The 17237-nt window shown below is 42.6% G+C and overlaps 1 protein-coding gene across 6 annotated transcripts in view; it reads right to left on the bottom strand.

Annotated features, from left to right (window-relative positions):
- Positions 1 to 308: 308 nt before the first annotated feature.
- The window catches only part of LOC109891046 (ephrin type-B receptor 2), a 156678-nt gene continuing 139749 nt past the window's right edge, over positions 309 to 17237 (bottom strand). For 2 of the 6 annotated variants that reach the window (XM_020483333.2, XM_031825091.1), the window contains exons 10-16: positions 15628 to 15750; positions 15224 to 15471; positions 9405 to 9620; positions 8963 to 9112; positions 7614 to 7807; positions 6587 to 6742; positions 5282 to 5791 (exon numbers count right to left, since the gene is read on the bottom strand). In XM_020483333.2, the coding sequence (XP_020338922.2) occupies positions 5683 to 5791; positions 6587 to 6742; positions 7614 to 7807; positions 8963 to 9112; positions 9405 to 9620; positions 15224 to 15471; positions 15628 to 15750 (1196 nt within the window). In that variant the 3' untranslated portion in view covers positions 5282 to 5682. Of the gene's footprint in view, positions 5792 to 6586; positions 6743 to 7613; positions 7808 to 8962; positions 9113 to 9404; positions 9621 to 15223; positions 15472 to 15627; positions 15751 to 17237 lie in introns of all 6 variants that reach the window. The other 4 variants (XM_020483334.2, XM_020483335.2, XM_031825090.1 and 1 more) reach the window with 3 other exon arrangements.

Raw genomic sequence — 17237 nt, 5'->3', positions numbered from 1 at the left:
AAAATATGCTGTATTTTACCAAATCCGTTCCCTCTGACTGAATTTTAAAATCGAGTCTTCCGCAACTGCATTTCCCGTAATTGAACCATAAAATGAGTTTCGATCAATTGTGCACACGGATAAATTCAGTCCAATTCAGGTTGGAATTTTACAATTCTTACACATTCAGGTCAATGTAGTTAAAAATATAACTAACCCCCTCCTCATACAGTATAAAAATGACATAACTATTATGAAGTAATGTCCTCTGTAGCTGAAATGATATCACAGGGTTATAGAGGAGAGTAAGAACACCATGAATACCATAATAGAGTGGTATAACAGATCTCATTTTTTATTGAGGAGAGTCGAGTTGGGCTTTCCATTTTAGAAAATAAAACCAATAACAATATTACAAATAATGAAATTGTTACATCATTCACAGGATTACAGTCAATGTACATTTATACAGAAATACAGGACCTCCCACATCAGTCACAGTGGTCAGGGCCGGCACTGGTCTATGAGGGCTACAACAGGCCAGGGGAGACAAGGCCATCCCCAGCCTGTCTTCACCAACAGCCAGAGAGGTGGGGAGATAGGGGTGGAGGGGGGAAGTGGGGGGATAAGACAACGCAAGGAACATAAGGACATTTGTCACAACTAGACTGCTATTAGCCACTGTGTCAGCAGAGGGAGCTCTAACGCTTTACATAAAAGAGATATCCACAGGAGCCATTTTCTATACACTCTGAACTGACTGCCACAAAGACAGGCAGGCAGACTGCTGCTTGAGACATATTTGGATGGTGCACAAACACAGACCAACGAGTATGAGCAGGCACAGCTTGTGTTTATGCACACTGTCATGTCATTCTAACACTGAGACATAACGGTTTCCGTCCGTCCTTAAAAAATTGGAACACCGAATGGAAATTGTTCTTTGCGTCCACAGTGCATTGAATCAACATCTCAGATTCATTGGTTTTGTTTTGATTCATAAATAAAAGAGGGGGGATTGTTATGTATTACTTATCATGACATTGACAGTAAAACATCAACAGTATCTGCAGATACAAGCCATTGAAACAAAGACGAGAGTTTTAGATGTACAAAACAGCAGAGGACAGAGTTCTGTGATACTAGCAAGTTATCTGAGATTCCAAACAAAGACCCTTACTGTAACAAACAGATGTATTCTGGTCTCAATGCTATTATATCATTATTATGCACTTTAGACATCATTCCTACATCTGTCTCATGAGCCTGGACATTGAAAAAGGAGAGAACAAAGTATATGCCCTGCACTGTTAAATAATATGCAACGATGGTAGCCAAATGTTATATATATTTTTTATTAACGGAGCAGACGTTTGAGACATTTTCTTCCTCATGAAAAATGTAAACATAGAAACACCAATAAGTGCTTTGAAGAAGTGTACATTTACTGTCTTTAAAATGTCTGTTATTTAAGTGGTCTTGGGAGAGAAAAAAATACATTATCATTCAACAAAAAGCTATGTGTGGTTTTTATTCTATTTTAGCTTCTACTCGTCTTCAACGAGCTGCAAAATCTCACCAATGCAAAAATGTCCTTGATGCAATCTATGTATAAAGTAACCCATTTACAGTACTTAGGGTGGTGCTTTAAACACTTGCATTGCACACCAGAGAGAACTATCCAGTGAGATAATGACCATCATGGATTCACACAGCAAAGTCTAAAAAACGTTACAATGTGGGAATAATCTTCTCTGAACTAAGCCCATCATAATCGCACCAGATTGGTCAATCACTTACAATAGGTCCATTACAACAGGCCAATAGGGCGACTGTGCCAAGGGGTTTTATCAGAAGGGCGGGGCTATGAAACCAGTACCATTGAGCTGTACTGTTCTTAAAAGGAGGCTATCAATGTCTTAAAAATAAAAGAAAGAGGGATGACAGCTTTTTCTGTGGCCAATAGCAAAGGATAGCTCTGGATGAACTATCGGTATATAAACAGGGTTTCTTTGTGCCATTAGGTTCCGAGGCAGAATAAATAAATACATTACACAGCGCTTTCAGCAGTCACCATGGCCCCACACTGTGCAACCAATAAACATGTGTTGACTCAACTCCTTATGAATCTAGCTGCTCTGAACAGAAGTAACACACCAAACCTACGCTTCCAAGAGCGATGCAATAAAAGAAAACCACTTTATTACGACCTATATTCATGTTCCTATCACTCTAAATACGAGTCCACCATTACTGAATGTTTTAGTTCATCTCATCCTAACAACATGTCCTAGTACTGTATTTTGATTGAACGTCACATTGTTTACACACCGCTCTTTTAATCACTTGATAATCACCTTCATCACCTTCCTATGACTATCACCGTCTTCAGCACAAATACTAGTGCTGTGCTGCAGGGCCTGCTTTCTTGAACATATATTGCCACTGATTGTTCTGACAGTGGGATATCTGTCTATATCTTGGGAAGACTGACTCAGGCTGCCTGGGCTTAACTGAATATCACTGAGGTGCCCTTAAATATTATAGTGTTGTGCAATGGAAAGGAAGAAAGTACTTTGTGAGCTCTTTTTGAAAGGGAACAGCACGGTCACATCAGTGACAGTTGGGTCACAGAATCGCTGCCCCTTTTAATCTGGGCAGTGACTAATAGAGTGATGCACTTCCTGCTGTTTCATCTGTCATGGAGTCTGCACTGGAATATGCATGGTGACGCACAGAAATGTTGACGGAAAACTAAAGGGAGGATGATATTACAGAAGCTGGATCAAAACCTCAATGCTCCTGCCCACGTTTATTAAGACTCTGGACGGCTATGTGGGTTAGTGGGTGGAATGAAATGGGGACTAACTGACAGACGAGAGCAAAGGCAGGATTTCACGCATTCTGTGTTTAGGGGTCTAATGCTAAGGCCTACATAGGACACCTCTCCTGTTCTGCTCAGACAGCAAAGTGCCTTAAAACGGACAGCGGACACCTGATGATGTATATGGAAGAATGACCTTTTGTGGAAGAACCTCTGCTCACATAGCCACCTGCTGTGAAACCAGTACAGGGCCCACAGGTTGTGTGTTATCTACATAAATTCAGTCTGGTCTGTCAACATGACAACATGCAGAGTCACAAAGCAATGGATCTGAAAAAGCAGAGCACAGAGAACAGTGGGAGGAGAAGAGTGGTAGATCTGAGGCATGTGTTTAGCTCTGAGGAGATATGGAGGGAACCACTGTCTGGCCAGTGGGGCTGTGATCAGGCAGTGGACTCCCACTAGGAATGGACATGTCTGACCAGCTGGAGCTCCATGTCTGGCTCCTCAGTCTGTATTGAGTACTGAGCCTGTCTCAGTGGATCTGCCCATTAGGAGCTCTGCAGTAGTGATGTAAACTCTGTGTTTTACCATCCCTGGGGAATCCATGGATTTGAACTAGAACAGACCCATCAGGCTCCCTAACCCCTCAAACAACACATCGGCCACAACAACAAAGCCAATGATAGACAGCTCTCCGTTCACCAGGCAGTTTTTCACAGAAGCCATACAGTAAATGCAATACGTATCTATAAAATGAAAGTAGATGTCTCAAGGACTCCAGTTATCTACAATTTGTGAGCACCAACATAATAATGATTTCCTAAAATTCCAAAAGAGCATGGAAGATCCAGATAGTCATCCATTGTCCAGTATGATCTGCGTTCACATACCCTGCCAAGAGACGACTTGGAAAAGCTGTCAATCATCCACGATGTACAATAATAACAATACAAATATGCGTAAAATAATCCACTATCCCATGCTAATGTTACTGCCCTGTTGTGAAAAGATTTGTCTGTGACCGTACCAATGTTAGGGTGTTAAAACCCAAACACTTCAATGTAAAATTATTTTAAAAGGAAAACAATTTGCAAGAAAAAAGCTAAATATAATGTAAGCGCATTATATTTTGTAAAGTGTAACAAATCAAAGCTCTGTGAAATCAATCATTAACTCAGCATGCTGCTATCAAACACTACCCCCTCAGCTTTGGGAGCCGTTGCTTTGTACCACCGAGCACAATTAGCAACACGCACGCATACACACACACACATATACACCCATGCACCAGACACGCACGCATACACACACACACATATATACCCATGCACCAGACACGCACGCATACACACACACACATATACACCCATGCACCAGACACGCACGCATACACACACACACATATACACCCATGCACCAGACACGCACGCACGCAGACACAAACACACATATGCACCAGACACGCACGCAGACACACACACACATATACACCCATGCACCAGACACGCACGCATACACGCATACACACACATATACACCCATGCACCAGGCACGCACGCAGACACACACAACCAAACACACAGTGAAGCTGAAAACACAGGGAAACCTCAAGACAATGTGAGGACCAAAACATATGTGCACTCCTTGCACTCCTTCTAAGTAAACACCATACATCCATGGAGGAAGTACTGTATGTTTGCTGCTTATTACACTGATTCTTCAAAGTCCACAACTAACATTTTGCCCCAAAAAATCTAATAATAATAACAACAACAGATAAAAACCTCCCTATAGTCACCCTAAGAAAAATGTAAATCCATCACTTCCAGGTATTAGTAACTATGTCCGTCTCATAGTGATCACATCACAGTCCCAATGTCATGTGCATCCGATGTGTACAGGATCTTGACGTCATCATGACATCGTCATGACATCATCTGAGGTACACAGGGACGACGTTCCATTTGGCAGGTTATGTTAATATTGAAAAAATATAAATTTTCCCATGGTGAGAGGAAGCATGGTGAGAGAGAATCTTCATCACAATATTCACACAGAAAAGGAAATTACTTGATATGAGAAAATGTATTTTTGTTTACATTTCTTTACTTTTGAATTGGTAGATCACTGAATGTCTTTCATTTGTTCATGTCAGTAGTTTCTGCCAGGTCCATTTCATGGTGCTCACACTTATATTACATCCCAAATCAAAGACAGGGGAATAGATCAAGTTCCTCAGTCTCTTCTGCTGTTTGCCATTCAGGGAGGCAGCAAATATTTATGTTGCATTTCTGTTTCTGAAGTCAGTTCACCTAGTTTACAAAGAATATATCAGATTCATTTTGAGAGTGTTGGTCTTAAATCACCCAGTTTTCAATGTCTTCTTGTCTGTGGCCCTTTTTAAAGGGTAGCCTTTCTAGTCATTTCACCTAGCTTACAATTGTATACCATCTATAGACTCCTAGAGTTCTTAACTTTTTTTCTTTACAAAATTCTTTACAAAATTCTTAAAACAAACGTAAAAGTTCAACGTAAATAAAATAAAAAACATGGGTGGAAGATGGTAGTAGAAATGTGTCTCTGGTCAGTAACCTCTCATGATCCTGGTTCCAAGATGGACGGTTGTGAGCCACGTTGATTGACGTCTGGTCATTTAGACATGCTGGCCACAACCTTCCAAAGCTGATCCCGAAGGTTGCGGGGACTTTGGATGAGGGCATAGAGGAGGACAGGAGAGGGATTGGAAGGGGGGACCAGGGATGGACGGTAGTCTGGTAGGAAACCCAGGTTCACGGTCAAGCAAAAACATATCCACTCCATCCGTGCACCCAGGGTCCTGCATCCCAATCCCCTCTCCTCTGCTCCACTCTGGATGGTCAAACTTCCACAGACTGGATCTGGTTCATGGAGGCACGCATCATCTGCACACTGTTCAGGATCTTCTTCTGGTGGCCTGCTAACGTTACACCCACACTCAGGATGTCACTGTGGCAGGAGACACAACCACAGGAGTCAGGAGAAAGCCATCACAGAAGACACAACAGGTTTTATGGAACAAGTCACATGGCATAAGCCAAGGTAAACTCAACAAGTTAGATCAAGGTTAAATTCTGGGCCCCAGTCTGCCAAATTCCGAATTCTGTCCAGGCATGACCGCTTACAGTACTAACTCTGTTGGTTGAACAACTTCTTCCATTCAGGAAACAACGGAACACCTTTGTTTCCTAACCTTAACCCTATGGACTGATGTGTCTTATTGGTTTAAGTATTGTAACCAGAGATGTGGTTGGACATTTTAAAAAACAGACTTACGTGGCTCAGATTTCCAATGTGACTTTAGGAGGATATTAAGAGATATAGATAGGAGACAATAAGCAGAGTAATGTGTACCTTATTTACTAAACAGACCTTGAATAGTCTCTATCTGCTAATAGATGTTGTCTATGTCTTTATTAAGTCTACTGAGGCAGGAATGTATTCCTAAACATCACTATGCCTGTTCATTCTCCTATACCTATTATGTAATTTAACTGTTGTATAAGAAACCTGGCAGCCACATGGCCAGAGTCTGTACTCTGTTCTAGCTCAGAGCAGTTGTACTGCACCGTTATTATCTCTTAATGACATACAGTGAGAGACAGATTTATGATGAGCCAGGGCTGAGCCTGGCAGTCACCCAGACTTTAAGGTATGAGACTGTCCAGGAACAGCCCACCTGCCTCGCTTCAACCTCATCCTTATCATCCTTATTAGAAACACAGGTCTGGGATCGGCACTTACTCCATAGTCATCTGGGAAACCACATCAAAGCTGGTGAAGTCAGCGTTGGCAAAGTTGTCTTTGTACTGGCCCATCTTGATGGCATCCAGCCACTCGTCCACTGTGCTGAAGCTGGAGAAGTCTGGAACACTGCGGTCCAGGAGAGGAAGATGGACACTGGGGAAGATACATATACTAAGAGTCAAACACAGCTCTAGAGACACTGTCATAACTCTCTCACCTCTGTGATGGCAATCAGTACGTTTGGAACAGACACAAGAGTGGAGAGCCTACACTAGATTAGTTTTAAGGACAAAACAAAGTAGCCTTGGCGTCATCTACTGGAAGCCATTTTCAGAGTTGATTTCTTATAAAATGTTCTTTCCAAATGGAGTGACAGGCTTAGAAGAGCCAGCCCTCTGGGCACAGACGTCAATTTAACGTGTATTCCACGTTGGTGCAATTTCATTGAAATGATGTGGAAAGAACATTGATTCAACCAGTGTGTGCCCAGTGGGAGTATCCACACAGTTTCAGTGGAACATCTAAGTCTCTATTCTACACACCATCAAAAATGAAAATATAGCATAGGATATATGGATTTCAGTATATTTTATCATCCATAGGAATCTGACACCCAGGGAAAATGTACTTGAAAATGTTTTGTTTTTTTAATTGTGCAACTGCTTCAAATCATAATTTGCCTAAAGCATTCATGGAAATGACTTGATCTATGAAACCAATGGATTTTATTTACATAACCACTCGGCGCCAAAAGAAACAGGAGACAGCATTTGGTTGAAATAAATTGTACCATGAATATCAAAAGTGTAACCAAAAATGTAATTGTTTTTCCATCTTTGAAGTCAATTGCACTACATCCTCCTGGAAATATGAAAGTAGTATTTGAGCCCAATCCTGGATATTGTGATGACTGGCCAGGAGAGACAGAGGAACACTTTCACTCAAACACACTAATAGACAGACAGATAAACCCACAGATAAACTGACGGAGATCTAAGGAGAGCGTGCTAAGTGTTCCACTCACCCTGATGACAGAGGGGTCATGGCCTTCAGACTGTTGGGGTTGCGGATCATCTTGTCCAGGTTGTTGACAATCTGGCTGAACTTGGGCCGGTTGTTACGGTCCTTCTGCCAGCAGTCCAGCATGAGCTGGTGCAGGGCACTAGGGCAGTCCATGGGAGGGGGCAGCCGGTAGTCCTGCTCTATGGCATTGATCACCTGCAGGGGGAGATACAGATCTCTAAGGGTTGCTATGAGGCTCTACGAGGAGGAGGAGGAGGGGGAGAGAGACGACAATCCCATAGTAGAGCATCCTCTCACAATTCTCGGTGTTATACAAGTCAAAACTGCAGCACACATGCCCACACACATACCTAATCCTGCACACATTATTGCATTAACACTAAGTAGGAAATGACCACCATTACAATTTAGACATTGTTTTGTCTTGGCTGCATACTTACTGTACCAGTTAAGTGTCACACTAAAGTATCAGTCTAATACCAATGGCTCCTCACATCCGTGCAGTCTGTGGCAGCAGTGACTTCTTCTCAGTCAGTCTGGCATCAAGAGCCTTTAGAAATGATGTACAGTAATGTTCCTGCCATACAAATATCTAAGTGAGAGCCTGGTCCCAGATCCATTTGTTCTGTTTTGCTAACTCTATGGTCATTGTCATACCAAAAAGGTCTAATTTGAGACTAAGAGTGGCTGTGGTGATGTTGGTGGTGGGCGAGAGATCAGGGAGTTGAGCTAAGATTGGGGAACGACCAGCTCAGAGGAGGGTTCTGATGAGGACCCACGATCCTCTGCTCATTATCACTGACATTATGGAGCTTCATTCAGACCCAGATTAATCTCATTCAGAGGCCTCCCTCCCAACCAAGATGCTGATGGAGTAGAAACACTATCTGAAGCCGCTAATAAGATAACCGTTGAGCTCCTCAGTCCCTCTTAGGGCATTAGCGTTCACACTTTCAATTTGAAACTATTTTCATTATCTCTCTCCCCATAATTTGCTCTCTTCTCCATCACCCAGAGGGAGCCTGGAAACAGAGGCTCCAGTCAAGAGCAGGAATAGTCTGCGGAGCGTTGCCTTGCATTCCAAATCATCTTATTATCACTCTGTGGTAACTGGGGGGCTTTCATATTAAACCCAGGTTAGAAAGTTGCTGTTAAGCCAGGGGAAGAAAACCACCATGACAAAATGGATCTCTATGGGGGTTCACAGAGAGGTAATAACATTCAAGAACAATTGTCTGTATATAATCAGCCTTTGTTTGAATAAAATGGGAATATTTGATGCCAGGCTATTTATTTCTAGTATTTCTGCTTGACGAATTATACAAATTATACATAAAGGACTATACATACGTCTTGATTGGTCATGTCCCAGTAAGGTCTCTCTCCATAGGACATGACTTCCCACATGACGATGCCATAGCTCCAGACATCACTGGCGGATGTGAACTTCCTGTATTGGATGGCTTCAGGGGCTGTCCATCGGATAGGGATCTTCCCTCCCTGAGAAACACAACACAATGAGGGAGCAATCTTATAGAGGGAACTGAGACGGAAACCTGATCGTCACAGTGTCCTGGCTCTACAGAGAGAGATTACTCACAGTAACAATACTCTCTAATCCCAACTGGGAGATGGATATAGCTAAACTCCTGGGACTGGATGTGTGTGATATGGAAACCCATAAAAGGGGAGGAGAGGGCATGTGTGTGTGTTGCCTATGTGTGTGAGTGTGCAAGTGTGGATGCAGACACGTGTATGTGTGTGGAGTTTGCAGTAAGGTCATGGTACACACCAGGGCGCTGGTGTAGGTGGGGTCTGACGTGTCGTCCTCCAGAAAACGTGACAGGCCGAAGTCAGACACCTTGCAGACCAAGTTGCTGTTGACCAGGATGTTGCGTGCGGCTAGGTCGCGGTGGACGTAGTTCATGTCGGCCAGGTACTTCATGCCAGAGGCGATGCCACGCAACATGCCCACCAGCTGGATCACCGTGAACTGACCGTCGTTTTGCTGCAAAAAAAAGGATGACATTATATTACAATATGATACATCCCCAGGGGCCTCTGTGGGCTATGGTTGAATAGATGTGGCTATAGGATGAGCTGGGCTGGGCTAAGCTTGGTCTGGTTGGCTGCAGCTGTTCTCCTTCCTGGATTGGCCAAGGCATTACCCCATAGGGGAGTGTCTGGATCTGGCCTGCAGCTGTGCCTCCAACTGTGCACACCTGCACCTTCACCACCCACTACGAGGACCAGAGATCCACTAGGGAATATCCGGGAGGATCATGACGAGAGATGAGAGAGCATGAGCGTTGACAGACAGGCCCAGTATCATGGCCCAGGGATGGGGTGGGGACACAGATGGATCACAGACGGACTAGGTCTGGCTGTGTATTCATCTGGGCATGTTCCCGGCCTATGGTTAGCCAGATTCTCTAGCCTGTGTCTCTGTGTCTCTTCCAAACACTTTTCTGCTCATTAGCAGAGAAGGAATTTCTCCTCACGTCCACCAGCTCCTCATGTACCACAGCAATTAAGTGTTATGCATTATTCATGAGGCTGAAATGCCTCCCAACTACACAGCTCCTCCTGATCTCTGCATCCCTGCACTGTGTTTGCATACTGTACTTTAATTGGGAAGTTTCTTCCACCAAAGTCATTTGGATCTGATTAGCAGATAGAGGTATAATTTATTTATTTTTGATCTTAGGCTAATACATGCTCTGTGCCATTATATGATTCTATCCCAATTCCAGTCAGAATATGTTTTAAATATTTTTTCCCCCTCATCAATCTACACACAATACCGTATAATGACAAAGCAAAAACAGGCTTTTAGAAATGTTAGAAAATGTATTAAAAAAAACTATGAAATAGCATATTTACATAATTATTCAGACCCTTTACCCTGGACTGTTGGAGCACCTTTGGCAGCGAGTACAGCCTTGAGTTTTCTTGGGTATGACGCTACACGCATGGCACACCTGTATTTGGGGAGTTTCTCCCATTATTCTCTGCAGATCCTCTCAAGATATGTCAGGTTGGATGGGGAGCGTCGCTGCACAGCTATTTTCAGGTCATTCCAGAGATGTTAGATCGGGTTCCAGTCCGGGCTCTGGCTGGACCACTCAAGGACATTCTGAAGCCACTATGTGTGACCCTGTGTGCTTAGGGTCATTGTCCTGTCGGAAGATGAACCTTCGACCCAGTTTGAGGTCCTGAGCGCTCTGGAGTAGGATTTCATCAAGGATCTCTCTGTACTTGCACCATTCACCATTCTGCCCCTGAAAAAAATCCTCACAGCATGACGCTGCAACCACCATGCTTCACTGTAGGGATGATGCCAGGTTTCCTCCACACGTGATACTTGGCATTCAAGCCAAAGATCTCAATCTTGGTTTCATCAGACCAGAGAATATTGTTTCTCATGGTCTGAGAGTCCTTCAGGTGCATGTTCGCAAATTCCAAGCGGGCTGTCATGTGCCTTTTACTGAGGAGTGCATTCTGTCTAGCCGCTCTACTATAAAGGCCTAATTGGTGGTGTGCTGCAGAGATGGTTGTCAATATGGAAGGTTCTCCCTTCTACGCAGAGGAACTCTGGAGCTCTGTCAGAGTGACCATCGGGTTCTTGGTCACCTCCCTGACCAAGGCCCTTCTCCCCAGATTGCTCAGTTTGGCCGGGCAGCCAGCCAGCTCTAGGAAGAGTTTTGGTGGTTCCAAACTTCTTCTATTTAAGAATAACGGAGACCACTGTGTTCTTGGGGATCTTCAATGCTGCAGACATTTTTGGTACCCTTTCCCAGATCTGTGCCTCGACACAATCCTGTGTCGGAGCTCTACCGACAATTCCTTCGACCTCATGGCTTGGTTTTTGCTCTGTCATGCACTGTCAACAGTGGGACCTTTTAAAGACAGGTGTGTGCCTTTCCAAATCATGTCCAAGCAATTTAATTTACAACAGATGGACTCCAATCAAGTTTTCACTTTGTCATTATGGGGTATTTTGTGTAGATTGATGAGGATTTTTATTTAATCAATTTTAGAATAAGTCTGTAACGTAACAAAATGTGGAAAAAGCCAAGGAGTCTGAGTACTTTCCGAATGCATTGTATTTCAGGATGTTGTACATCCATTAATCTGAATTAATTAATGTAAACATTACAGTTTGGAAAACATAGCTTGTCTAAAGAAATGTGTCCCTTGGCACAACTTATGAGGTAAGATACCCTGTCCTGCGGGGCAAGATAAGCCGCCAAATATATGTACTGAATTAAATATGACTACGACGTTTTTAAAACCAAACACAATTCAACACAATCACAATCGGTATTTTAATCATTTTAAGCATATTTTAACACAGGCTTAACACGTAACAAACATTTTGTACTTTTTGAAACACTTTTGACAAAGACCGGACTCTGTTGTTCCATCTTAACCCAGCAATAATGCCTAGCATTACATCTGGAAAGAAAGCACTTAAAGTTGTTCAACTTGCCATAGGCAAGACCATTGGCTCAACTTACCCCAAGGCAAACATTTTGACTATATTAGCCCACACAGCTACAAGGATGCACTTTCATGCTAGGTTAAGGACCTCATATTGAATCTTATAGAGGCCCCACTGATGTACAGTGGTTCCTCCTTTAAAAGTTGCATCATACTGAGGCACACCTTGCGTGCTGCTGCAGCATTCTGTGGCACGTCATTTAATTCTCAGCCATTTCTTCTGTTACTGCAAGTTATTGCTAGTTTGACCACCAGAGGGCATCTTTGAAAAGCATTTGATAGTCTTCTGTATTGGCATTACCAGAGAATTGAAAACCTTTTTTGTAATAACATAGTATATGGGATAGATTTTTAGAAATCTGGCTTAATTCATTTGACTAATATTATGATGTTTCTATTCAGAGAAAAACAAAAAACTAAACCCTCCATTAGGATGGATTGGAAAACATGGCGATATACAACGTGACGGTCGGGAGTATGCTACAGGATTGGAGGATTCTAAATTGTTTGCCTTCATTAGACAACTTTGTACCAATACCGTAAATCAGTGATATTTATTCCCATAGTAATTCGTTATGGATCCACAACTAAATCATCATCTGCATTTTGAAAGAGTATTTTTTTATCATTTATTTTATTAACGAAATGCGTATTAGTTTATTAGGCTACTGTGCAGTCTACAATATATACTGTATTAAACCTGGGAAAGTGCCTAATTTCTTACATAAGGGAAAGCAGGCCTTGTCTGTACTACAGAATGCAGGGCACGAGGGAGACCGGTGTTATTTCATAGTTCTGATGTCTTCACTATTATTCTACAATGTAGAAAATAGTACAAATAAAAAATCTTAAAAGTATCTACTTTGGTTTAGATACAAGCATCATGAAACCTCTAGCACAATAAATTAATTTAAAAATCTGTTTTTTGGACCTAACTTGCTTACCACATTTTCCGTGTGATTTTGTCCTTCACATTAAATATTGACCTATTCCTAAATATTTGGACAAATTATTAATTTTGTGTATGGTTTCCTAGAAAGTGGATCAACTTACCCCACTTACCCCTACCATTTTCTTCTGGTCATTAAATGGCCCTCAACTTTTCCTACTTTCTCTGCTTGTTGTCTCCATCCATCTATTAGATGTGATTGATCTACTCTAATTTTCTCGCTTTAGCTCCACCTTGGAGATGCATCACAGCAGCGTAAGCTGCACCAGGAGCTGTAGGGGAGCTGATCCTTCAGCTGGCAGCTCCTACCTAAGGTGATCGTCTTAACTGACCCCCTGCTACCTGGCCCTCCTTCACAGAGCGCCACGTTCTAAAGAACTGATGCTGTCAGCAGACGTTGTCATATAGTGAGGAGCCACAGTGATGCTCTGTTGTTTGAAATAAAATGTGCTGTCAAATATGCTTACCACACAGAGACAGAGACACACAACCCTGTCAAATTCAAGAGTGAGTTGGCATACAGTGTCTCGGAGGTCTGAAGCAGAATGCTAATAAAGTTCATGTTTTGCACCTCCAGCAGTAGACAGAGCAGCAGTCGGCTGACAGGAGGATGGCTGCCTCCTTTTTAATGGAGGATTTTGATGTGTATTTTGATCCACAGAGGAAGAGTTTACATCTCAAGTTTATTATATTCTCTAATAGCTCAGAGTTGATACTCGTCAGTTTGCTCTCTTGCCCTGAGTCACGAAAGCCTTACTCAGTATGATCCTTTTAGAGGTAAACAATGACAACGGGATGAGGAGTGACGAACGTAGGGCTATAACAGAGGTGGTGGAGGGGGACGTTATCCACATAGACTGGCTAGCAGCAACATCAGACATATCTAAACATCAACATAGTGATTTATATCAAACAGTAGAAATAGTTGGCTCTTGTTAAATAGATATGTTTTTCTATATTTTATAATTATGCTGTTTTCACTCACAATTGATTTAAAGTGAAGTAAAACTAATGGGGGGAAAAAATCCTTTATATTTGTGAAGATTTCCATAAATCACTACCTCTTTTCCACTCAGTTTTTTACTCCTTACTTCAAACCCCCGATGAGTCCAATAAGAGATGAAAGCTTTTGGGCACCCAGTCACATCAGGAAAAACATGCTCCCATTCAGCTGACATGCTACAGACAGAAGCCACAGGACTGGCTGACAGCTGACAGCAGCCTCTCATCTACAAGCCAACTTCATTCTTTGAGAGCTGACATGTTTTCTTCTTAACTCTCGCTAATAACTTGAAACCCTCCCAAGGTGAGGTTAGCTATCTGGAACGTATTTTCTGAGATATGCCTTCTATGAGTTCTGTATTTCATAAAATATGTTTGACTAAATGTTAAGATGCTGAATAACATGTTAACAGAGGCATTTTGTGACATACGTAGAAAGCCCTATAAGTTTAAGATCCTTTTCCTTTTCTGTGACTCAAACAGGAGGACTGAATGTGGGTTAGTGTGATAAATACAAAATGAGAGCATGACTAACTTCACTGAAATGCTAGCCTCACTCACCAGCAGCTGGAGAGCTACTGTACTTAGACTCCATTTTACTGTAGTCAAACATGGGGATCAAGGGGAAATACTGTATAACAGCCAGCGCTAGAGGCAGTGTAATATAAATCAATAATTGGACCAGACAGACACTCAGAGAACATTAATACTGCAGCTTGATTGGGTAGAAAATGCTCACTCTAAGGACACGCTCCAAGGCTCACTGATGGACACTATGCTAAGTAAAGAGGAGTTCCACATGATAAATGTTATGCATGTTAATGTTCACTTGAAACTAGATGGGTTAGCATTAGGATGTGTATTTAGCAGTCATTTCTCAGAGAGTGTGTGTGTGTGTGTGTGTGTGTGTGTGTGTGTGTGTGTGTGTGTGTGTGTGTGTGTGTGTGTGTGTGTGTGTGAATGTGTGAATGTGTGTGTATGTGTGTGTGTGTGTGTGTGTGTGTGTGTGTGTGTGTGTGTGTGTGTGTGTGTGTGTGAGAATGTGTGTGTGCGCATGCATCCGTGTGTCTGCATGTCTTTGTCTACCTGTCTATCTGCATAGCCATTAGTGTTAATATTTGACTCAGTTGGACAAAGACAAACAGTATGTAACTCACTCTGAGGAAGGAGTCCAGTGATCCGTTCTCCATGAACTCAGTGATGATCATGACGGGGGCACTCTTGGTGACCACACCCTCCAGGTGGATCACATTCGGGTGGTCAAACTGACCCATGATGGACGCTTCAGACAGGAAGTCCCGTCTCTGCTTCTCTGTGTAGCCCGACTTCAGCGTCTTGATGGCCACAAACATCTCCCTCTTGCCTGGGAGCCTCAGGTTCCCACTGCACACCTCCCCGAACTCTCCTACAAGACATAACAGAGAGACAGTTAATGACAGGAGATGTCTGACAGAGGTTACAAACATTCACATTATGAGCCAAAATGTAGTCCCTAATTCATTGGAATACAGACATCATTGAAAATATTTAGTTGTAAAAAATTACTGGCCTTTCTCTTTACCTGCGCCAATGACTTGCTCAATCTTTACAAAAGAGATGTCAATCTCCTTAGCAAACTCCCTCACAGCCTCGTTGGGGTCCTCATATGTAAACGGATCGATATATATCTTCATTCCTGGAGTCACTTGGAAAAAGAAGAAGCCGATATAATTTTGTATTCTGACATACACACACAAACTCTGCAACCGTGTCTGTATTTAACATTCAGAGTGTGAGTAATGCAGTATGTTATTATGAGAGAGTCAGAGAGGTTAGTGTTAGTGCAAGGTAGGAACGGTAGGTTTGGCTGGGGGTATCAGGACTATAATAATCAATGGGCAATGACATGTTATTCCCAGTGAGTTATTGGCAGTGATAAGGAAGGTTAATGTATGTATAAGTGCCACAGTGTCATAGCAGACCATTAACACCCAGGAGAGGCAGCCAGTCACTATACCAGTATTTCTCTCTGCTCCAGAAAATAAATTGGCTTTCCTGGCTCTGATGCCAGGTAAATTGGCTTAAGGTGAACCTTAAGTGTTCAGTGAATTAAGTGTCCCAGGTTTCAATTCTGATTATTCTTGCTCTTACTTCCACATCTGGCCTGAGGTTTTTTAGTACAGTCATGAAACCTGCATGGCGGACTGAACTGAAGAAGTGTTCAGGAACAGATGGAGAGCCCCTTGAAAGTTCCCAGTCAGAACCCTCCTATCTCTTCCCAAACTATAGAGCGATCCAAAGACCACCCACCAGAGCATGGCAGAGACCACCTGACACAGGGGAGGACAGCCAGGAAAACTATGGCCATAAGTGTGGCGATGAAGATACACACAGGGGAGTGGAACGGTATTATTAGCTGTGAAATGCCCCCAGCCTCTCTGGCAATAATCCCCACTGAATTACATCCTGGAAGAAACAAGTTCTGTAAATACAGCATTTGCTGCAATCTGATTTTATTGATTACACATGGGAAAGCTGTCTATATTGATAAGCCTGGAAAGCAGAAGAGCTAAATAGAAAAATGTATAAATAAATCAAACTGAAATAAGCTCAGGGAGGAAATATATCAGACTCTTTCTTTTTTAGCTGACTGACGGAGGGAAAATGATAAGCCATAAGCTCCCAGAGAGCCAAACTAGTTTCAATTGCAGCTCCTGAGCTCCAACTTGAAGATTCATTTCTGTTTCATGGAACTCTGGGCAAACATGGAAACAAAATAATGAATAAAGGCCATTTCTTCACAATCTCCTTAGAATTGTTCAGCAATGGCAAAAGGTGTGCGTGGTATTAGCATGTTAATGGACTTAACAAGCTATGAGAAGACTAAATGCTAATTCCACAATGGAATTAGTTGACTATGAAATGAGACCATAGAGCCAATACACACTTGTACACAAGCTATGTTGGGATAAATCCTAGCATGAAGACGAGAGACAAGACGAGAGACAAGATTACCAATGGAGAGGTGAGAAGAAGCACAAGGTTGGGAGGTAGCCAAGGACACTACAGTGCCAGGTGGTAGCCATGTAGACGACTGTGTGAGCCGGTAGCCATGGAGACAGGTGTGTGTGTGTGTTAGCAAGAGTGTGGGGGAGGTGCAAACAGTCACAGAGTGAGAGCGAGGGCTGGGTT

Source organism: Oncorhynchus kisutch, linkage group LG5 (assembly GCF_002021735.2).
Source record: "Oncorhynchus kisutch isolate 150728-3 linkage group LG5, Okis_V2, whole genome shotgun sequence".
Classification (NCBI taxonomy): domain Eukaryota; kingdom Metazoa; phylum Chordata; class Actinopteri; order Salmoniformes; family Salmonidae; genus Oncorhynchus; species Oncorhynchus kisutch.
This window is presented reverse-complemented; position numbering and strand designations above follow the sequence as displayed.